We start from the raw sequence: 25,267 nt of genomic DNA on the forward strand, positions 1-25,267 counted from the left end.
TCCGGGGAAATGGTCTCTCCTCCCCGAGGTGTTTGTAGATATATGCAACTGGTGGGAGACTTTGGAGATAGATCTCATGGCGTACCATCTCAATACCAAGCTACCCAGGTATGGGTTGAAGTCCAGGGATCCTCAGGCGTAGCTAAAAGATGCATTAGTGGTGCCTTGGAGGTTCAGTCTAATATAATTTTCCGCCATTACCTCTCCTTCCTTGAGTAGTGGCCCGCATCAAGCAGGAGTGGGCATTGGTGATACTGATTGCTTCATCATGGCCGTGAAGGATGTTGTTCGCTGATCTAGTGGGAATGTCGTCATCTCCTCCATGGAATTTACCTTGTGTCAGGGATCTGCTGGAACAAGGTCCTTTTGTTCATCAAAATCTAGATTCTCTAATCTCTTGATTACATACCAAGCCTTTCTCCGTAAATTTAATCCGCCCTCATCCTTACATTTCAATGTTTGGATGCTGCGCAGGTTCCTCCGGTCTTGGGGTTTCGATAAGGGTCCCTTGAGGGCCAAAACTAAGTAGGAAATAAGATGGGACTCAAACATTTCTCTTTAAAAATCACTCTCGTTTTCATATCAGGATAATTTTAATCCCCCACTTTTCTTTAAATCTCCACCAATAAGACACTGGGAATCCTCTCTCGAAATAACACATGAATCACCCTTGTGGAAAACAGCAATTCAGCTAACCAATGTATTACTCTATATGAATTGTTTCTCAAAATCCTATTACAGTGGCACATGACACCTATCCGCTTGTTTAAAATTTCACATAGGGACTCCACTACATATTTGGTGCACTTGTCCGAAGGTCAACCCCCTGTGGCAAAGGGCGGTCCAGCACTGCACCATGAAAGACCTTCAGGTACCACTCTCACCGAGTATAGGCCTGTTCCATATATTACCCACAAATTTGACTTTCCCACAAAAACTGTTTTGCATTTACCTATTCCTGGCAGTAAAACTAGCTATAGCCTGAATGTGGCTACAACAGGCTTCACCTTCCTGTGAACAGGTTGTAAATACCTTGCGATATATCAAGTCGATGTAATCTTTATATTCTCATATATGAATCTGAAGACCTCCAAATTTTAATCTGGGGACACAATCCCATGTAAGACCTTCTATATCTTCACAACATAATGCATTGTGACATAATTCAACTATATCTTATAACAATATAAATTGTACCCAATATATCCCCACTGCTCCCCCCCCATTCTTCTCTCTCTTCTCCCTCCTCTGCTCTTCTCCTATTTCTACATTCTGTTTCCTCTTTTTTTTTTTTTTCTCTTTACTCAGCACGGACTCAATCGCTGATCACCATCCTTAGCGAGGCAAACACTGGCTAACAGTTGGTGTCCATATGTCCAATTTGATGTTTAACAGTTATCTGGTATTTTGTTGTATTACATTGTCATTTTGACTCTGAAATGGCTGCCTTGCAATGTGAGCCTCCTTTACCTAGTATTTCATGCTGATAAGGCTGTTCCTCGTACTGTGTTAGGTTTTCTTCCTGTCAGTATATGGCAGGGTTATAATACAATATATTTAATAATTATTCTTCAAACAAACCCCCAATAAAATGCTTATACAAAACAATAAAATTAATGTATACATTCTGCTATTTAAAATCTAAGTTTTTACCAAATCTGGAAAGTGGGATATTTTGTGTATTCAGTCAGCAGGAGATATTTGACTCTTGAATACGATAAGGCTTCAAAAGAGTTCCAGTGACCCCTGGTGTTAATTATCAAATGTCTGTTGGCATATGCTTCTCTTGAAATTCTGTTAGCTTATCTGAAAATAGTGAAGAATTTTGTCTACAACAGAGGTTGGTAGTCTAACATTTGATCATCAAGTAAATGTTAATTATTACCTTCCTGAGTTTTAAAGCCAATCTTCACTAACTGACCAAATGTTTCATTCCTTTGTTCTCATTTGGATGTATTGTAATCAGGAAGGAGGGGGGTGTCTCACCCAGCCAAGACCATATCATATTTGATTTTTAGCTACAAAATGAAATCTGAAATATCTATGATATATCTGTAGCTTATTTAATGTTACTTACAGGTATCCTGACATTCCTAAGGTTGTTTCAGATCGCAACATCAATCAGGAGATGGTTCCTTCCTTGTGTCCTAATCCTTCTTCGAAGGAACGGTTACTTAATTTGGTTGTGGTTTGAGCCTTGAAGTTCTATCTTCAGGCTACAAAGGAGTTTAGACAGACTTCTTTGTTTGTTGTCTGTTTTGTAAAGCGTAGGGGGCAGAAGGCCACGTCCACTTCCTTTATCTTTTTGGTTGAGCTTATGAGACAGCGGGTCATAAGCCTCCTCGGAGGATTAAGGCTCATTCAACTAGAGCAGTGGCTTCCTCTTGGGTCTTCATGAAGGAGGCCTCTATGGATGAGATTTGTAGGGAGGCTACCTGGTCCTCCTTATATACCTTTTCTAAATTTTACAAGTTTGACGTTTTTTGCTTCGGCTGAAGCAGCTTTTGGGAGAAAGATTTTGCACGCTGTGGTTCCCTCAGAATAGGGTCCGCCTCCTTTTTTGCCCTCCCGTTCATTCAGTTTCCTCTTAAGCTTGGGTATATGTTTCCCACAAGTAAGGAATGAAGCCGTGGACTCTCCTCATATTAAGAAGGAAAACATAAATTATGCTTACCAGATAATTTCCTTTCCTTCTGTATGAGGAGAGTCCACGGCCCCCGCCCGTATTCTCCGTTGGGCGGACCTTCTGGCATCATTTATACCCCAATATTTCTCCTACTGTTCTTTGTTCCCTTGGCAGAATGACTGGGATATGAGGGAAGTGGGGGAGGTATTTAAGCCTTTGGCTGGAGTGTCTTTGCCTCCTCCTTTTGGCCAGGTTCTGTATTCCTACAAGTAAGGAATGAAGCTGTGTACTCTCTTCATATTGAAGGAAAGGATATTATCTGGTAAGCATAATTTTGTTTTTTATAGGAAAAATAGCTTTTGAAAAAATAAAAAAATTAATCTGAAACAAAATGTTTTCCTCCTAACTTTTCAGTTTTTCCCCAGGGCCTTCCCATCTCTAGTCAGGATGAAAGATGAACATTTAGATTGTTATAGCTGTATCACACATCAACAGATCATGCACTGTTGTGGATATTAATATATTAGTTTGTGCATAAATTCTTTTGAAAAACATCTATTAACACATACAATGTAATATTTTCTATAACTATTTATAATTATACATTTTTGAAGCCCCTTAGGGCAGTGGTTCACCAACTTTTTCTGGCCACCACCACCTTGGTTCCATAAGTTCACCTTTAATGCCCCCCACCCACCTTACCCTGTATATAGCCGTGCATGACCCCTAATGAAGAAACAAAACAGAGCAGTAAGAATTAATTCAACATATCTATTAAAATTTTAAAGGAAGTACTGATTTACTGTATTTTCTTGCTCTTATGATACCAGCTTTTTAAAGTTGATAGCGACTGTGCAAGAGTTTTATATTCCAGACTTAATTTTACTATTTAAAAATGTTAATGTGATGTAAGTGTTAGCAGTATCTGCTTTTTTATGCCACTTGTTTAAATAAAAATAAATAAATAAAAAAAAAAGTTGTTTTGCTTTAATTACGATTGGCCTTGAGGGGCCAACTAGCATCCTCCTCCACTCCATGCCTAATAGCGCCCCCTATGTGCATCTTCTCTTACCTCTCGTGTCTATTAACACCCCTCCTCCAAGGGAGCAGCCCTCTTTGGGAACCCCTACCTTAGTAGATGACCAAGATGCAAAAATCAACAAATTAGTTGGTGGGGTGTATTGTTAAAGGGACAGTCTACACCAGAATTTTTATAGCCAATCAGTGCCTGCTCCCAGATAACTTCACGTGCACGAGCACAGTGTTATCTATATGAAACACGTGAACTAACACCCTCTAGTGGTGAAAAACTGTTAAAATGCAATCTGAAAGAGGTGGACTTCAAGGTTTAAGAAATTAGCATATGAACCTCCTAGGTTAAGCTTTCAACTAAGAATACCAAGAGAGCAAAGCAAAATTGGAGATTAAAGTAAATTGGAAAATTGTTTAAAATTACATGCTCTATCTGAATCATGAAAGTTTATTTTGGCCTAGACTGTCCCTTTAAACCCAAATTTTTTCTTTCATGATTCAGATAGAGAATACCATTTTAAACAACTTTCTAATTTACTTCCATCATTTAATTTGCTTCATTCTCTTGATATTCTTTCCTGAAATGCATATCTAGGTAGGCTCAGTAGCTTCTGATTGGTGGATGCACGTATTTCCCTTATGTGATTGGCTCACCCATGTGCATTGTTATTTCTTTAACAAAGGATATCTAAAGAATGAAGCAAATTAAATTATAGAAGTAAATTTGAATGTTGCTTACAATTGTATGCTCAATCTGAATCATGAAAGACATTTTTTTGGGCTTAATGTCCCTTTAAATATGTATGTATTCCAGGGATGTGCTTTAAAGGGACAGTAAACCTTAAAAAAAAGTTATATAATTCTGCACATAGTGTAGAATTATATAACATTACATTAGCCAAACGTTTTAAATCATAATATTGCCTTTTTATTTTTAAAAAATATCGCCGTTTTACAGACCCGCTCTCTGGGCTCTGCTGAGCGGGTCTGTTGTTTTTACTGAGCGCATCGGGCCAGCTGTATAGTCACAGCCCGGCCCGACCGCGCCATTAGACACAATGCAGCTCGCTCCCGCTGTCAGACAGAGCAGGAGCGAGCTGCATTGTGTCTAATGGCGCGGTCGGGTCGGGCTGTGACTATACAGCTGGCCCGATGCGCTCAGTAAAAACAGTCCCGCTCAGCAGAGCCCAGAGAGCGGGTCTGTAAAACGACGATATTTTTTAAAAATAAAAAGGCAATATTATGATTTAAAACGTTTGGCTAATGTAATGTTATATAATTCTGCACTATGTGCAGAATTATATAACATTTTTTTTAAGGTTTACTGACCCTTTAACATTAAAAAGGTAAGAATTGATTATCTATGTGTTAGAAATCTCACCTCTTATATCTGTTTTTTTTTGTGTTTTTTTTTTAACTAACTTTGTTTTTTGTCCCACAGTTGTGATGCTGATCCATCTGCGCTTGCAAAGTACGTTCTTGCATTGGTAAAGAAGGATAAGAATGACAGAGAGCTGAAGGCTTTGTGCATAGACCAGCTAGATGTATTTCTCCAAAGAGGTACATTTTTGTGAAAATTGTTTTTATATTTGTCTGACAGACATGATTATTTGATTGTTCTCAGATAATATAAATAAATTTAAAACGAATGCAGTCTCTCTTACATAAAACACTAAAATGGTTGTGAAAAGTATATAAATGCCGGTCGTTTTGCAGCATGTATACACCCAAACTGATAATTACACCTTTCAAGTTGATCTTTTGTTTACAATTTGAATAGGGCCACCATTCTGTGTTATCAAAGTAACTACATAGGAGTGACATAAATACTATATTAAAGGGATACTAAATCCACATTTTTTTTTAATTTACTCCTATTATCAATTTTCTTCGTTCTCTTGCTATCTTTATTTGAAAAAGTAATCTATGCTAAGAAGCCAGACAATTTTTGGTTCAGACCATGGACAGCATTTAGCCACCAATCAGCAAGCACAGCCCAGGTTGTGAACTAAAAATGGGCCAGCTTCTAAACTTACGTTCTTGCTTTTCAAATAAAGATAGCAAGAGAATGAAGAAAAATTAATAATAGGAGTAAATTAGAAAGTTACTTAAAATTGCATGCTCTATCTGAATCATGAAAGATAAAATTTGGGTTCAGTGTCCCTTTAACCCCTTGGTTGACAATTTAACCCCTTAATGACAATTGACGTACCAGGTACGTCCTCTGTTATTAGAAGTGCTGGAAGCGATCATGATCGCTTCCAGCTGCTAACAAGGGATTGTAGTGATGCCTCAATATTGAGGCTTCACTGCAATCCCCTATTTTACCCACCGATGCAGAAAGGGCCACTCTGTGGCCCTCTCTGCATCAGCGATTGTTGTTCACACTTTCGTTGGTGGTGGGAGCAGCTTGTAGGAGGAGGGTATGCTCCAACTTCCTTACCGGTGCAATCACAATGTAACAACACTTTGTCGGCTGTTGCACGGTTCCGGTTGCGGCCGGGGGGGGGCGGAGGCGGCGGGTGCACACGCATACGCGTGCACGCAAAATGACCGCAAGTAAAAAAAAAAAAAAAAAATACAGAGGCAGATGCAGGGGGAGCTCTATTGTTTAGTAAGGGATCTGGGAGGGGGAGGGAAGTAGATTATTTAGGGGGCCACCTACACTGCAGAAAACAAAGGTTTTATATAAAAAAGTTAATCAAAACTATTTTTGGGGGCAAATTGGGTACTGGCAGACAGCTGCCAGTACCCAAGATGGCGGCAAATAGGAAGAGGGGGAGGGTTAGAGAAATGTATGGGGGGGGATCAGGGAGGTTTTGGGGTAAGGGGGGATCCATCACTGCAGACTATATGAAAAAAAAAAAATATATATTTTTATTTCAGTACTGGCAGACTTTCTGCCAGTACTTAAGATGGCGGTGACAATTCTGAGGTGGGGGAGGGAAGAGAGCTGTTTGAGGGGGGTCAGGGGGGGATCAGGGGGTGGGATGTGTCAGGTGGGAGGCTGATCTCTACACTAAAGCTAAAAATTAACCCTACAAGCTACCTAATTAAACCCTTAACTGCTGGGCATATTACAAGTGTGGTGCGCAGCAGCATTTAACGGCCTTTTTATTACCAAAAAGCAACGCCAAAGCCATATATGTCTGCTATTTCTGAACAAAGGGGGTCCCAGAGAAGCATTTACAACCATGTGTGCCATAATTGCACAAGCTGTTTGTAAATAATTTCAGTGAGAAACCTAAAATTTTGAAAAATTTAAGTTTTTTTTTATTTGATCGTATTTGGCGGTGAAATGGTGGCATGAAATATACCAAGATGGGCCTAGAGCAATAATTTGGGTTGTCTACTACACTAAAGCTAAAATTAAACCTAAAGGCTCCCTACAAGCTCCCTAATTAACCCCTTCACTGCTGGGCATAATACACGTGTGGTGTGCAGCGGCATTTAGCGGCCTTCTAATTACCAAAAAGCAACCAAAGCCATATATGCCTGCTATTTCTGAACAAAGGGGATCACAGAGAAGCATTTACAACCATTTATGCCATAATTGCACAAGTTGTTTGTAAATAAATTCAGCGAGAAACCTAAAGTTTGTGAAAAAATTTTATGAAAAAGTCAACAATTTTTTTTATTTGATCGCATTTGGTGGTGAAATGGTGGCATGAAATATACCAAAATTGGCCTAGATCAATACTTTGGGTTGTCTACTAAAAAAATATATACATGTCAATGGATATTCAGGGATTCCTGAAAGGTATCAGGGTTCCAATGTAACTAGCGCTAATTTTGAAAAAAAGTGGTTTGGAAATAGCAAAGTGCTACTTGTATTTATTGCCCTATAACTTGCACAAAAAGCAAAGAACTTGTAAACATTGGGTATTTCTAAACTCAGGACAAAATTTAGAAACTATATAGCATGGTTGTTATTTGGTGGTTGTAGATGTGTAACAGATTTGGGGGCTAAAAGTTAGAAAAAGTGTATTTTTCCATTTTTTCCTCATATTTTATAAAAATTTTTTATAGTAAATTATAGGATATGATAAAAATAATGGTATCTTTAGAAAGTCCATTTAATGGTGAGAAAAACTGTATATAATGTGTGGGTATAGTAAATGAGTAAGAGGAAAATTACAGCTAAACGCAAACACTGCAGAAATGTAAAAATAGCCATTGTCATTAAGGGTAAGAAAATTGAAAAATGGTACGGTCATTAAGGGGTTAAGGACAAGGCCATTTTTCAATTTCTTTCCCTTAAGGACCAGGGCTATTTTTACATTTCTGCGGTGTTTGTGTTTAGCTGTAATTTTCCTCTTACTCATTTACTGTACCAACACATTATATACCGTTTTCTCCAACATTGGTGTGTCTGGTCCATGGCGTCATCCATAACTTGTGGGAATATTCTCTTCCCCAACAGGAAATGGCAAAGAGCACAGCAAAAGCTGTCTATATAGTCCCTCCTAGGCTCCGCCCACCCCAGTCATTCTCTTTGCCGCTGAACAAGCAGCATCTCCACGGAGATGGTGAAGAGTATGTGGTGATTAGTTGTAGTTATTTATTCTACTATCAAGAGTTTGTTTTAAAATAGTGCTGGTATGTACTATTTACTCTGAAGCAGAAAAAGATGAAGAGTTTTGTTTGTGAGAGGAAGATGATTTTAGCATCAGTAACTAAAATCGTTTGCTGTTTCCACATAGGACTGTTGAGATAACTTCAGTTGGGGGAAACAGTTGGCAGACTTTTCTGCTTAAGGTATGACTAGCCATATTTCTAACAAGACTGTGTAATGCTGGAAGGCTGTCATTTCCCCTCATGGGGACCGGTAAGCCATTTTCTTAGTCTCAAACAGAATAAAGGGCTTAATATGGGCTATAAAACTGGTAGACACTTTTATGGGCTAGATCGATTGCTTTATTTGGGCATTTTATAAAGCTTTATGTTGAAATTCACACTTTATAAACTTTGGGGAACGTTTTTTTACGTCAGGCACTGGTTTAGACACCTTCCCAGTCAGGAAGGGCCTTCTCTGTAGTAGGCAGAGCCTCATTTTCTCGCCATTACTGCGCAGTTACTTTTGAGAGCAGGACATGCAGCTGCATGTGTGTGGGTCTGAAAGTAGTTGAAAAGGTTCCTAGAAGGCTTCATTTGCTATCGTATACCCCCCTGGGTTTGGTAAAGTCGCAGCAAAGGCTGTAGCTGGGACTGTAGAGGGGTTAAAACTGTAAACGGCTCCGGTTTCGTCATTTTAAGGGTTAAAGGTCTGAAATTTGGGGTGCAATGCTTTGAATGCTTTAAGACACTGTGGTGAAAATTTGGTTAAAATTGAACAATTCCTTCATAGTTTTTCACATATTCAGTAAAAAAGTGTGCCCTGTTTAAAATTTAAAGAGACAGTAACGGCTTTGTTTTAAAACGGTTTTTGTATTTTATTGACAAGTTTAAGCCTGTTTAACATGTCTATGCCTTCAGATAAGCTATGTTCTATATGTATGAAAGCCAATGTGTCTCCCCCTTCAAAATTGTGTGATAATTGTGCCATAGCGTCCAAACAAAGTAAGGACAGTACTGCCACAGATCGTAAAGTTGCCCAAGATGATTCATCAGATGAAGGGAGTAGACATAGTTCTACATCATCTCCTTCTGTGTCTACACCAGTTTTGCCCACGCAGGAGGCCCCTAGTACTTCTAGCGCGCCAATGCTTGTTACTATGCAACAATTGACGGCAGTAATGGATAACTCCATAGCAAATATTTTATCCAATATGCCTGCATTTCAGAGAGAGCGCGATTGCTCTGTTTTAAACACTGTAGAGCAGGAGGGCGCTGATGATAATTGCTCTGTCATACCCTCACACTAATCTGAAGTGGCCATGAGGGAGGTTTTGTCAGATGGGGAAATTTCTGATTCAGGTAGAATTTCTCAACAGGCAGAACCTGATGTTGTGACATTTAAATTTAAATTAGAGCATCTCCGCGCACTGCTTAAGGAGGTGCTATCTACTCTGGATGATTGTGACAACCTGGTCATTCCAGAAAAATTGTGCAAGATGGACAAGTTCCTAGAGGTTCCGGTGCACCCCGATGCTTTTCCTATACCCAAGCGGGTGGCGGACATAGTGAATAAGGAGTGGGAGAAGCCCGGCATACCTTTTGTCCCCCCTCCTATATTTAAGAAATTATTTCCTATGGTTGACCCCAGAAAGGACTTATGGCAGACAGTCCCTAAGGTCGAGGGGGCAGTTTCTACACTAGCCAAGCGCACTACTATTCCTATCGAGGATAATTGCGCTTTCAAAGATCCTATGGATAAAAAATTGGAGGGTTTGCTTAAAAAGATTTTTGTACAGCAAGGTTACCTCCTGCAACCTATTTCGTGCATTATTCCTGTCACTACAGGAGCGTGGTTCTGGTTCGAGGAACTAGAAAAGTCGCTCAGTAGAGAGACTCCGTATGAGGAGGTTATGGACAGAATTCACGCACTTAAATTAGCTAATTCCTTTATTTTAGATGCCGCTTTGCAGTTAGCAAGATTAGCGGCGAAAAATTCAGGGTTTGCAATTGTGGCGCGCAGAGCACTCTGGCTAAAGTCTTGGTCAGCGGATGTATCTTCCAAGACAAAATTGCTTAATATCCCTTTCAAACCCTTTTTGGGCCAGAATTGAAAGAGATTATCTCAGACATCACTGGGGGTAAGGGCCACCCCCTTCCACAAGATAGGCCTTTCAAGGCCAAGAATAAGTCTAATTTTCGTTCCTTTCACAATTTCAGGAACGGACCGGCCTCCAACTCTGCAGCCTCTAGACAAGAGGGTAATGCTTCACAAACCAAACCAGCTTGGAAACCGATGCAAGGCTGGAACAAGGGTAAGCAGGCCAAGAAGCCTGCTGCTGCTACCAAAACAGCATGGAGGAGTAGCCCCCGATCCGGGACCGGATCTGGTAGGGGGCAGACTCTCTCTCTTTGCTCAGGCTTGGGCAAGAGATGTTCAGGACCCCTGGGCACTAGAAATAGTTTCTCAGGGTTATCTTCTGGAATTCAAGGAACTACCCCCAAGGGGAAGGTTCCACATGTCTCACTTATCTTCAAACCAAATAAAGAGACAGGCATCTTACATTGTGTAGAAGACCTGTTAAAAATGGGATTGATACACCCAGTTCCAACTGTGGAACAAGAATGGGTTTTTACTCAAATCTGTTTGTAGTTCCCAAAAAAGAGGGAACTTTCAGACCAATTCTGGATTTAAAGATCCTAAACAAATTTCTCAGAGTGCCATCGTTCAAAATGGAAACTATTCGAACGATTTTACCTACAATCCAGGAGGGTCAATTTATGACTACCGTGGATCTAAAGGATGCGTATCTACATATTCCTATCCACAAAGATCATCATCAGTTCCTAAGGTTTGCCTTTCTGGACAAACATTACCAGTTTGTGGCTCTCCCATTCGGGCTAGCCACTGCTCCAAGGATTTTCACAAAGGTACTCGGGTCCCTTCTAGCGGTTCTAAGACCAAGGGGGATTGCAGTGGCACCGTACTTGGACGACATTCTGATACAAGCGTCGTCTCTTTCAAAGGCAAAGGCTCACACAGACATCGTTCTGGCCTTTCTCAGATCTCACGGATGGAAAGTGAACATAGAAAAAAGTTCCCTGTCTCCGTCGACAAGAGTTCCTTTCTTGGGGACAATAATAGATTCTTTAGAAATGAAGATTTTCCTGACAGATGTCAGAAAGTCAAAACTTCTAAACGCTTGTCAAGTTCTTCACTCTGTTCCACTTCCATAGCTCAGTGCATGGAAGTAGTAGGGTTGATGGTTGCAGCAATGGACATAGTTCCTTTTGCGCGAATTCATCTAAGACCATTACAACTGTGCATGCTGAAACAGTGGAATGGGGACTATACAGACTTGTCTCCAATGATTCAGGTAGATCAGAAGACCAGAGACTCAGTTGGTGGCTAACCCAGGATCACCTGTCCCAGGGAATGAGCTTCCGCAGACCAGAGTGGGTCATCGTCACAACCGACGCCAGTCTAGTGGGCTGGGGCGTGGTCTGGGACTCCCTGAAGGCTCAGGGGCTATGGTCTCGGGAAGAGTCTCTTCTCCCGATAAACATTCTGGAACTGAGAGCGATATTCAATACTCTCAGGGCTTGGCCTCAACTAGCAAAGGCCAGATTCATAAGATTCCAATCAGACAACATGACGACTGTTGCTTACATCAACCATCAGGGGGGAACAAGGAGTTCCCTGGCGATGAGAGAAGTGACCAAAATCATAAAATGGGTGGAGGATCACTCCTGCCACCTATCTGCGATCCACATCCCAGGAGTGGAAAACTGGGAGGCGGATTATCTGAGTCGTCAGACATTCCATCCGGGGGAGTGGGAACTCCACCCGGAGATATTTGCCCAGTTGACTCAATTATGGGGCATTCCATACATGGATCTGATGGCGTCTCGTCAGAACTTCAAGGTTCCTTGCTACGGGTCCAGATCCAGGGATCCCAAGGCGACTCTAGTGGATGCATTAGTAGCGCCTTGGACCTTCAACCTAGCTTATGTGTTTCCACCGTTTCCTCTCATTCCCAGGCTGGTAGCCAGGATCAAGCAGGAGAGGGCCTCGGTGATCTTGATAGCTCCTGCGTGGCCACGCAGGACTTGGTATGCAGACCTGGTGAATATGTCATCGGCTCCACCATGGAAGCTACCTTTGAGACAGGATCTTCTAGTACAAGGTCCATTCGAACATCCAAATCTAGTTTCTCTCCAGCTAACGGCTTGGAAATTGAACGCTTGATTTTATCTAAGCGTGGGTTTTCGGATTCTGTAATAGATACTCTGGTACAAGCCAGAAAACCTGTAACTAGAAAAATTTACCATAAAATATGGAAAAGATATATCTGTTGGTGTGAATCCAAGGGATTCTCATGGAGTAAGATCAAAATTCCTAGGATCCTTTCCTTTCTACAAGAAGGTTTGGATAAGGGATTATCAGCGAGTTCTCTAAAGGGACAGATTTCTGCTTTATCTGTCTTGTTACACAAACGACTGGCAGCTGTGCCTGATGTTCAAGCTTTTGTTCAGGCTTTGGTCAGGATCAAGCCTGTTTACAGACCTTTGACTCCTCCCTGGAGTCTGAATTTAGTTCTTTCAGTTGTTCAAGCGGTTCCGTTTGAACCTCTACATTCCATAGATATCAAGATGTTATCTTGGAAAGTTCTGTTTTTGGTTGCTATTTCTTCTGCTAGAAGAGTTTCTGAGTTATCTGCTTTGCAGTGTAATCCGCCCTATCTGGTGTTCCATTCAGATAAGGTTGTTTTGCGTACTAAACCTGGTTTCTTTCCAAAGGTTGTTTCCAACAAGAATATTAACCAGGAAATAGTTGTGCCTTCTTTGTGTCCGAATCCAGTTTCAAAGAAGGAACGTTTGTTACACAATTTAGATGTAGTTCGTGCTTTAAAGTTCTATTTAGAAGCAACAAAGGATTTCAGACAAACGTCTTCTCTGTTTGTCGTTTATTCTGGCAAGAGGAGAGGTCAAAAAGCTACTGCTACCTCTCTTTCCTTTTGGCTAAAAAGCATCATCCGATTGGCTTACGAGACTGCCGGACGGCAGCCTCCTGAACGCATCACAGCTCACTGTACTAGGGCTGTGGCTTCCACATGGGCCTTCAAGAACGAGGCTTCTGTTGATCAGATATGTAAGGCAGCGACTTGGTCTTCCCTGCACACTTTTGCCAAATTCTACAAATTTGATACTTTTGCTTCTTCGGAGGCTATTTTTGGGAGAGAGGTTTTGCAAGCTGTGGTGCCTTCTGTTTAGGTAACCTGATTGGCTCCCTCCCTTCATCCGTGTCCTAAAGCTTTGGTATTGGTTCCCACAAGTTATGGATGACGCCGTGGACCGGACACACCAATGTTGGAGAAAACATAATTTATGCTTACCTGATAAATTACTTTCTCCACCGGTGTGTCCGGTCCACGGCCCGACCTGGTTTTTTAATCAGGTTTGATGAATTTCTTTCTTTAACTACAGTCACCATGGCACCTTATGGTTTCTCCTGTTTTTTCTCCTGTCCGTCGGTCGAATGACTGGGGTGGGCGGAGCCTAGGAGGGACTATATGGACAGCTTTTGCTGTGCTCTTTGCCATTTCCTGTTGGGGAAGAGAATATTCCCACAAGTTATGGATGACGCCGTGGACCGGACACACCGTTGGAGAAAGTAATTTATCAGGTAAGCATAAATTCTGTTTTTCTCCCCATTAAATGGACTTTCTAGAGATACCATTATTTTCATCATATCTTATAATTTACTATAAAAAATAAAATGAGGGGAAAACACACTTTTTCTAACTTTGACCCCCAAAATCTGTTACACATCTACAACCACCAAAAAACACCCATGCTAAATAGTTTATAAATTTTGTACTGAGTTTAGAATGTTTTTTGCTTTTTTGCAAGTTATAGGGCAATAAATACAAGTAGCAGTTTGCTATTTCCAAACCACTTTTTTTCAAAATTAGCGCTTGTTACATTGGGACACTGATATCTTTCAGGAATCTCTGAATATCCCTTGACATGTATTTTTTTTTTTTTTTAGAAGACATCCCAAAGTATTGATCTAGGCCCATTTTGGTATATTTCATGCCACCATTTCACCGCCAAATGCGATCAAATAAAAAAAAAAAAAGCGTTCACTTTTTCACAAACTTTAGGTTTCTCACTGAAATTATTTGCAAACAACTTGTACAATTATGGCATAAATTGTTGTAAATGCTTCTCTGGGATCCCCTTTGTTATTATTTATTATTATACTTTTATTTATTAAGCGCCAACATATTCCGCAGCACTGTCCATGTATACAATTCATTTAAAAAAACAATACAAGACTTGTAAGATACAGGACTAAATTTACAAACACATACAGGAGGGATTGAGGGCCCTGTTCCCGTGGGAATTTACAATCTAGAAGTTCAGAAATAGCAGGCATATATGGCTTTGGCGTTTGATTTTTGGTAATTAGAAGGCCACTAAATGCTGCTGCGCATCACATGTCTATTATGCCCAGCAGTGAAGGGGTTAATTAGGGAGCGTCTAGGGTTAATTATAGCTTTAGTGTAGTTGACAACCCCAAGTATTGATCTAGGCCCATCTTGGTATATTTCATGCCACCATTTCACCGCCAAATGCGATCAAATTAAAAAAAAGTTACATTTTTCACAATTTTAGGTTTCTCACTGAAATTATTTGCAAACCTCTTGTGCAATTATGGCATACATGGTTGTAAATGCTTCTCTGGGATCCCCTTTGTTCAGAAATAGCAGGCATATGTGGCTTTGGCGTTGCTTCTTGGTAATTAGAAGGCTGCTAAATGCTGTTGCGCATCACACGTATATTATGCCCAGCAGTGCCAGGGTTAATTTTAGCTTTAGTGTAGAGATCAGCCTCCCACCTGACACATCACACCCCCTGGTCCCTCCCAAACAGCTCTCTTCCCTCCCCCACCCCACAATTGTCCCCGCCATCTTAAGTGCAGGCAGAAAGTCTGCCAGTACTAAAATAAAAAGGTATTAATTTTTTTTTTATATAGCATATTTACAAGGAGTGACCACTGAATGGAATTAAACCTACAAAAGTAAATAAGTGGACTGACAATTTAAAGCATTTTAGAGGTCAGGTTGTCTTAAAGGGGTAGGGTGTTCACCTTGAAGGCTCATGGGAGATGGCCATAAAGGAGCAGGGATCAGGTTGCTTTAGAAGGGGTAAGGGATTTACAGTCATGTGAAAAATAAAGTACAACCTCTTTGAATTATATGGTTTTATGTATCAAGCCATAACAATCATCTGATCCTTTGCAGGTCTTAAAATGAGGTAAACTCAGCCTCTGATTAACAACACATGATATATTACTGTCATGGTTTATTTAACAAAAATAAATGGAGAAGCCATGTGTGAAAAACTAAGTACACCCTTACTGCTTCCATAGGAATTAAGAAGCTAAGTAGCAGCAGGAAAATTTCCCAAATTCTTCTTGCCAATTTAACTTTTTTTAGAAGGGCCAATATCTTCACATACCAATGTATCTTTCAAATTCCTTCCCCTTTTGTAGGCAAGCATAAAGGGTTTACATAATTATTTGACCCTAGGATCACAGGTCCTCAAAACATGCCAGTGTAGGCATAAAACCTTCTGAATTTGTATACTAAGAGGGGAATATTGACTAATAAAAACCATTCTGTCAGATTTCTTTTTTTCAGGGTCTTTTCTCATTAAGAGACTGTCTAGAGATCCTAAGGGCATTGTCAATCTCAGATTCAATAAGATCATTAGGGTATCCCCTAGCTCTAAAGCGATCACCCATCTCCCTAAGTCTCTGTTTTACCAAATCATCCTCGGACACAATACATCTCACCCTCAAAAATTGACTTTTAGGAAGGGATTTGATGAGAGAAGGGGGATGGGCGCTAGTGTAGTGGAGAAGAGTGTTACAATCAGTCTCTTTATATATGCAAATCAATAGAGAAACCCTGTGCATTTCTTGATATCTTGGTATCCAAAAAGACAACTGTCTTCACTAGTCACTAGTTTAAATTTAATGTTATAAGTAGAAGAATTTAGATCAGAAACAAATCTCTCAAGGGTCCCAATGTCGCCCTGCCATATGCCAAAAATAGCATGTATCGCCATTCTGTAAAAATAATGGGTGGCCATAGACAAAGTATTCTTCAAAAATATTCATAAAAATATTGGCATATGTAGGGGCGACATTGGAACCCATGGCAGTACCTTGGAGCTGTAAATAATAGTAATCCTCAAATAAAAAGTAATTACAACCCAGGACAATATTTAACAACTGTAAAATAAATTCTATCTGTACCCGGGTAAAACCTACATATTGACTTATCACCTTAGCCACTGCTCCAATCCCTGCTTCATGCGATATAGAAGTGTACAATGAAGCTACATCAAGACTGAACACAATTCCCTTATTACTCTCAATAGACAGATTCTGGAATTTGATCAAAAAATCCCCAGTGTTTTTAATATAGGAACTAGAATGGACAAGGGGTCTTAACACTCTATCCAGATATATAGAGACTTTAGATAAAACAGAGCCCATCCCCGCCACAATAGGGCGGCCAGGGGGAGCTTCTAAGCACTTATAGACTTTAGGGAGGGTGTATAGAACTTGAGTAATATCCTCAGACTCTAAGATTAACTTGGCTGTATCCTTCCCTATAAGGCCATTCTTAGGGGCATTTTTTATGCAACCATCGATTTCTTTCTTTATACTAAAGATAGGGTTACCTGTCAGCCTTCTATACACCTTCCCATCAGACAATTGTGTAGTAATTTCATCTGTATAATATTCCTTCCTACCTGTCAAACCGTACCTTTTAGTGTAGCCTTCTCTGGGACCTCCTCTGCCCGTCATCACTTTGTCGGGGTACCGCAAGACTCTATCCCGTCTCTTCTCAATCTACACTTCATCATTAGGTTCCATAATTAAGTCCCACAGTTTCTAATATTATTTGTATGCCGACGACACCCAAATCTACTTCTCTGCACCAGACATATCTCCTTTCTTGCTAACCCGTGTCATTAACTGTCTTTCTCACATCTCTTCCAGGATGTCCTCTCACTACCTCAAGCTAAATCTCTCCAAACTGAGCTCCTTATTCCCCCCCCCTTCTTCCAAAATCTCCACCCCCAATCTCTTTATAACTGTCGAACTCCATCATTAACCCTACCCCACATGCCCGATGTCTTGGGGTCACATTTGACTCGGATCTTTCTTTCACTCCCCACACCCCGCTTCCACCTTAAAAACATCTCTTAAATTAGACACTTCCTTACACAAGACACAACTTCCCGCCTCGATTACTGCAACTCTGTCCTCTCTGGTCTCCCCAGCTGCTGCCTAGCTCCTTTACAAGCCATAATGAATGCCTCTGCCAGGCTCATCTTTCTTACATGTCGCTCTTCATCTGCTGCACCTCTCTGCCAATCCCTTCACTGGCTTCTTCTTGCCTCCAGGATTAAAAACAAAATTCTAACTGACATACAAAGCCCTCAACTGCACTGCTCCCCACCCTATATCTCAGACCTTGTCCTCCTCTCGTTACCTCCTCACACTCCCATTTACAGGACTTCTCCAGACTGGCTCCTATCTTGTGGAACTCTCTGCCTCGCTCCACAAAACTCTCTCCCCTAGTTTTGAAAGCTTTAAGTACTCCCTAAAAACTTTACTGTTCAGGGATGCATACAACCTACACTAACCTTTCTTTATAGCGGTTCCTCTCCTCCATTGCTATCCCCTGAACTCCCTTAGCATGTAAGCTTAAAGGGACACTCAGTTTAAATTAAATTTTCATGATTCAGATACAGCATGTAATTTTAAACAACTTTCCAATTTACTTCCATTAAAAAAAAAATGTGCAGTCTTTTATATTTACAATTTTTGAGTCACCAGATCCTACTGAGCATGTGCAAGAATTCAGACTATAAGTATATGCATTTGTGATTGGCTGATTGCTATCACATGGTACAAGGGGAGTTGAAATATACATAACTTTGAAATTTGTTAATAAAAAAAATCTACTACTCATTTGAAGTTCAGACTAAGTGCTATTGCATTGTCTTGTTATCTTGCATTTGTTGATTATGCAAATCGAATGTGTTGACTGGTCCTTTTAGTCCAGCTGTTTGTAGATCACCTTCTTAAAGGGACAGTCAAGTCCAAAAAAAACTTTCATGTTTTAAATAGGGCATGTAATTTTAAACAGCTTTCCAATTTACTTTTATCACCAATTTTGCTTTGTTCTCTTGGTATTCTTAGTTGAAAGCTAAACCTAGGAGGTTCATATGCTAATTTCTTTTCTTAGACCTTGAAGGCCACCTCTAATCTAAATGCATTTTGATAGTTTTTCACCACTAGTTCACGTGTTTCATATAGATAACATTGAGCTCACGTGAATTTACTATGGAGACAGCTCTGATTGGCTAAAATGCAAGTCTGTTAAAAGAATTGAAATAAGGGGGCAGTGTGCTGAGGCTTTGATACAAGGTAATTACACTTTACTTCTATTATCATATTTTCTTTGTTTTCTTGTTATCCTTATTTGAAAAGCAGAAATGTAAGATCAAGAGTGTGCACAAGTCTGCAGCAGTTTTGCAACAATGTTATATATTAGCAGTAGCACTAGATGGCAGCACTATTTCCTGTCATGTAGGGCTTCAGGCATGTGCACACTACCTACTTAGGTATCTTCAACAAAGAATAACATGAGAATTGAAAATAATTTGATAACAGAAGAAAATTGGAAACTTTTTAAAAATTGTATTCTCTTTCCCTTCAGAGACCCAAGGCTTTGTGGACAAACTTTTTGATGCCGTGAACACCAAAAGTTATCTTCTTCTTCAACCTGAACCTCCTTCATCAACTACAGTTAAAGTAGAGACCATTGAACACCAAGAAAAAGAAATTAAGAAAGAAGAGGTACATATTAAGCTCTAACTAAAAAACAAATACCATTATTTCTTTGTGGAATATATTTTGTTTTTTTCTAGAAAAACTATTTAATTAGAGCTTATGCTATTTTATGTCCACTTATTTCTTGTCTTATCAACTTTTATAATTTCACTACAATATACACCATATTTTGTTTTATCCAGTTGATTTTTTTTTTTCTGTTCTTTTATATTCTCTCTGTCTGAAGAAATTTATGTGGCATTTCTTATATTTTTGCATAATTAAGTTGTTTGTATGTGAACTTGCTAACTTTGTGGGTATTTTGTGGATTGTAAATATTTTTAATATTTGCTTTCTTTCCTAGAAATGAAACAAAATCTTCTTTTGAACTTTCTTTACCATGCATTTGTTGTTGTTTTTTTTTTTTTTATCCCTTTAAAAAATTAGGTGACCAAAGAAGACGAAAAAGATAAAAAAGTTTCCCGGAGATCAAACCAGAGCCCTCAACAGTCAAGTGCTCGTCACAGGGAAAATAGGTAACCAAAGCTCACTTTATTTCTTTGAAATTAAAGCTTTATTTTGTAAAATGTAATCTTTGTCTGTATACACAGGTGATATAATTATGTAACAATATTTCTATTTAAAGTAAACTATTCAGAAATGATTGAACTTTTCATTGTTATCTGTAGATTTCTAAGTGCCAGTAAGAGGGAACTACTTGTGGTGGTGTGTGTGTGTGTTTTTTTTTTTTCCATTAGCCACTTTATTATGTACACCTGTTCAATTGATTAGTAACACAACTTGCTACTCAACCAATCACATGGCAGCAGCTCAATGCATTTAGGCATCTAGATGTGGTGAAGACGACTTGCTGAAGTTCAAACCGAGCATCAGAATGGGGAAGAAAGGATTTTAAGTGACTTTGAACGTGGCATGGTTGTTGGTGCCAGACGGGCTGGTCTGAGTATTTAAAAAAACTGCTGATCTACTGGAATTTTCACGCACAACCATCTCTAGGGTTTACAGAGAATGGTCTAAAAAAGAGAAAATATCTGGTGAGCGGCAGTTGTGTGGACGAAAATGCCTCGATGTCAGAGGTCAGATGAGAATGTGCAGACTGGTTCGAGATGATAGAAAGGCAACAGTAACTCAAATAACCACTCGTTACAACCAAGGTATGCAGAATACCATCTCTGAACACATAACACGTTGAACCTTGAAGCAGATGGGCTACATCAGCAGAAGACCACACCGGGTGCCACTCCTGTCAGCTAAGAACAGTAAACTGAGGCTACAATTCACACAGGCTCTCCAAAATTGTACAATAGAAGATTGGAAAAACATTGCCTGGTCTAATGAGTCTCAATTCAGCTGTCACATTCAGATGGCAGGGTCAGAATTTGGCGTGAATCACATGAAAGAATCCATCCTGCCTTGTATCAATGGTTCAGGCTGGTAGTGGTGGTGTAATGTTGTGGGGGATATTTTCTTAGCACACTTTGGGCCCCTTAGTACCAATTGAGCATTGTTTAAACTCCACGGCCTACCTGAGTATTGTTGCTTAACATGTCCATCCCTTTATGACTACAGTGTACCCATCTCCTGATGGCTACTTCCAGCAGGATAATGCACCATGTCACAAAACTCAAATAATCTCAAACTGGTTTCTTGAACATGACGAGTTCACTGTACTCCAATGGCCTCCACAGTCACCAGATCTCAATCCAATAGAGCACCTTTGGGATGTGGTGGAATGTGAGATTTGCATCATGGATGTGCAGCCAACAACTGCATGATACACTCATGTCAATTTGGACCAAAATGTCTGAGGAAGGTTTCCAACACCTTGTTGAATCTATGCCACAAAGAATTAAGGCAGTTTTTAAGACAAAAGGGTGTCCAGCCCAGTACTAGCATATGGTGTACCTAATAAAGTGTTTATGTGTATATATATCTACCCGTACCTATAGTATAGTTGCCCTTAGTTCGTAATAGAGCTTGGGAAGCCTGGTAAGCCAGGAGCGCGTCGTATTCTTTTTTTATTAGTAAAATATGTCTGATGATGAAGCCGTGTGGGTTCACTTCGCCGTTCCCCAGAGATTCTGCAAATGCGGCGCATTGTTGGTTTGTAAATCATCCCAACATTCTTCCATATAGTACTGAAATTCCTGGGATTTAATCAAATATTGTAGGAATCTAAGAGTTTGGCGGTTGCCCAAGGGAGGTAAGGTATCTAAAAAGAGGCTTATGGGTGCATGGTCAGAAACAATCACGTCCCCTATCTTGGCATCTACAACTTGAGGAATAAGAGAGTTGGAGGTTAAAAATAGGTCAATGCGGGACATAGCAGGAGAGGCCCGGGAGATACAGGTAAAATATTTGCCATCTGGGTTTAGTTTGCGCCATATATCTACCACACACAGCAAGGATCCCAAAGTTTGGAAAATTTCTAATTCAAATTTGCTGTTAAGCCTGGGCCTAGGCCCCTCATCTCTATTGAGATCCCTGAGCCAGTCACACCTTGGATTGGGAGTTAAATTTTAATCGCCTCCAATTACAAGGGCAGAATCCAGGAAAGGGGTCAAAATTCTAATTAAATCTTCCCAGAATGTTTTAGTTTTTTGATTGGGCGCATAGATATGGCATAGTGTGTACTTTTTTGCCAGCAATTTTGGCCTGAAGATGTATCGTCCCTCTGGGTCACTGATTATCGTTGTGACATCTATGTCTAGTTTCTTTCCAAATAATATAGCCACTCCTCTACGGGCCCTTTTATACGAGGCATATTCAACCCTCCCTACCCAGTCTGACTTCAATTTGGTATGCTCTAGGTCAATCAAGTGCATCTCCTGCAGAAACGCAATATCTGCCACTCTCTTTCTGAGTTGCGTAATAATGGTTTTCTTTTTATTGGGGGAGTGTATTCCCCCTACGTTCCAAGAATAAATACTAAATTGTACTATCTGTTATGATACCCTATGAATAAGCGGGGTCAGAAGAAAAAAAAAAAGTAAAAATGTGCTGGATCCCCTCATCGAAGTCTGAGAGACAACATTGCATGCTAGAGGAAAAAAAAAGAAAATAGAATTTCAGGTCAATCCCATCAGGTGTCAGTGCTCCGGATGGTTCTGTAATAACACATAGTTCCCTCAACATAATTCCTTTATAAACAGCCATAAATAATATACAGTGCAAAACTTGGATAAACCTTACAAACTTAGATGTTCCTGCCCCACCCTGAGCCCATAGTGTATCTATTGAACATAAACACAAATCGCAAGTTAATAAGATATCACTTTGGGGTGTTCTCCATTTTGGGCAAGTAACCTCTCTTGGGTATATGACTCTGAAAAATGAGAAAATTAGCAAGTAACTGTAAACAAAACCTATTGCTCCCTTTAAATACCCTTCAAGATTATTATTCCCTATTCCACCTTCCCCAGTACGATTATGTGGTAGAGTAAAACCTTTAACCTGATTAAACTTGTGCAACCTGGATTGACTTAACTCAGTTATAACTGTTAACCATATCAATAAACCAGAATAGTAAACATATAAAACAAGATTGTGGGGAGCCCCCTGTCAAAATGAAGTATCATCTTTGTCTTGGCTGTATAAGCCATTACTCAATCTGTAAAGGATATATCGTAATTAACCCTAGTACAGTATGATCTATCACCCTTCACCTTCCCTAGAATGTCTAGGGCTTCTGGAACCGCTTTCTGCATCTAGGTACTCTTGTGCTGTTTGCGGGGAGTCAAAAAACTTAGGGCCTCTAGAGGTAGCTATCTTAAGCTTAGCTGGGTATAACAAATAGGCCTGTCTGCCCTCTCTGTGTAACTTTGAACAAATTGAGGAGAACTCTCTACGCCTCCTCATTAGATCAATCCTGGAACAACAAAAGTCTAGAGTTTTCATAGGTCAGGGTCTCAACCTTTCTCAACCTTTCTATATGCCCTCAGGATAAGGAGTTTGGTCTGGAAGTGGAGAAACTTAATCATGACAGGGTGCGTATTATGATCCATGGCTGGTAACATGTCCATCCCTTTATGACTACAGTGTACCCATCTCCTGATGGCTACTTCCAGCAGGATAATGCACCATGTCACAAAACTCAAATAATTTCAAACTGGTTTCTTGAACATGACGAGTTCACTGTACTCCAATGGCCTCCACAGTCACCAGATCTCAATCCAATAGAGCACCTTTGGGATGTGTTGGAATGTGAGATTTGCATCATGGATGTGCAGCCAACAACTGCATGATACACTCATGTCAATTTGGACCAAAATGTCTGAGGAAGGTTTCCAACACCTTGTTGAATCTATGCCACAAAGAATTAAGGCAGTTTTTAAGACAAAAGGGTGTCCAGCCCAGTACTAGCATATGGTGTACCTAATAAAGTGTGTATGTGTGTGTATATATATATATATTGTGTGTGTGTGTGTGTGTGTGTATATATATTGTGTGTGTATACACACATTTATTTTTTATCTAATCTGAAAGAATCCTTTGAATCTATGGGAGTAATTGTTCCTGTTCCTTTGTTGGTACAAGGAATGGGATTTTTTTTCTAACAAGAAGTTAAAGTACTCCCATAAATCTCACATATTCAAATATGATGTGTCATTATACGGTAATCCAATAATACGATATAAGCAATCAAATTTAGCAAATATACTGTAAACTTCACTCACCAATACTGGTGATATGTCTGATGTCGACATTGCTTAAAGAAACGATGCAACCATACAACTGATGTTTGGGGAGCCCTTCGGTAGGTTATAAACCACTTCTAAACAGGAGGAATGTACTACTGTAACTTTTTTCACTACAGGAGCTCACTTAACTACTTCACTGTAGGAATAAGGACACAGACGGAACAAGCCGGAAAATAAGAGAAGCCTTTGCTGCCTGTTTTTTTAAATACAAGGTACTGCACTTTGCATATCGCTTTGTAACAACCAAAGACATTCAGAAGTAATCGCACTTTTGCGACAAAGATACAAAAGGAAACGGCTAGAAGGATCACCCCTGAACAGGATATGTGTGAAATCTCTACTAGCGATACTTTTCTAATGGATCAGCTGTTATTTTCCTAAGGATGCCATCTCTGACCTCTGACGTCACATAGAGAAATTGCGTGTCTCCAACGACCTCAGACACGGAGGAGAGGAGACACCAACTTAGCACTCTTTGAAACCACTGTCTCATAGAGACAAAAGCATTGAAGATATCGGGTAATATCCCTACAGGTACAAAGTCACACTCCATCAAGAGGAGAAAATTTCACTTTGAAGAGACACACGGCATGGATGCCAGGACAGCGTCTCATAAGGTAGCAAACCTATGTCTGTTTGGAGCTAGAGTGATAACTCTATTACATCACCACGAGACACTCTCTGACTGTGTTTGCAGCATAGCGATACATACGTTTCACTCTGATATCCAGGTCGCTATTTTGGTCTCCAACACATATACAGGTGTATATTATTGCTACATTGTTTGTTTTTATTTGCAACAGTGATTGTTTTATTGTTTCTTTGTATTGCTATAAGCATGTAATAGAGCAGTATTTTTAAGTAATCACCTTGAATATATATCAGATATAAGCTAGATAGCTTTGTTTGGGAGACGTCCCAATTGTCCACACACTTCTATTACTGTATGATACAATATATGTACTTTTTATGATATTAATCTGTTTTTAATAAATATTTTTACACATTTATGATCCCTATTTGCAGCTTTAAGTTAGCGCTTTTCTCTTATCTTTTTGCCTCTGTACACTATACATTATATAACCCAAACATCATTGAAAATCTCAGTGCTCGATATTTCCAGCAGATTGAATCAATTAAAAAATAGATTATACATATCCAGAAGAGACTGATGTATACATGGGATAGATACACCTTATATATAGGGACATGTTCTTATACATTGAGTACCAAAGAATATCACTCCCAATAGTTAAGTCGTATTCTAAGTTCAGACCTTAAGGTAACCTTGTTCTAAGTTTAAATATCCAGATCTCCCTTTTGTTTAATAATTTTTGCTTGTCCCCTCCCAGACGTGGATACCTTTTCTATAACACATGATTTAAATGTTGACAAATTTTTTTGATGGTG

At 39.8% G+C, this 25,267-nt stretch overlaps 1 protein-coding gene across 1 annotated transcript in view; it reads left to right on the forward strand.

Annotated features, from left to right (window-relative positions):
* The window catches only part of RBM26 (RNA binding motif protein 26), a gene marked incomplete in the record, with an annotated part of 247,005 nt that overhangs the window by 4,938 nt on the left and 216,800 nt on the right, over window positions 1-25,267 (forward strand). Inside the window, 3 exon segments of the mRNA XM_053705484.1 lie at window positions 5,100-5,218; window positions 19,024-19,163; window positions 19,584-19,672. Coding sequence (XP_053561459.1) covers window positions 5,100-5,218; window positions 19,024-19,163; window positions 19,584-19,672 — 348 coding nt within the window.

The sequence above is a fragment of the Bombina bombina genome, chromosome 3, assembly GCF_027579735.1.
Source record: "Bombina bombina isolate aBomBom1 chromosome 3, aBomBom1.pri, whole genome shotgun sequence".
NCBI classification, from domain to species: domain Eukaryota; kingdom Metazoa; phylum Chordata; class Amphibia; order Anura; family Bombinatoridae; genus Bombina; species Bombina bombina.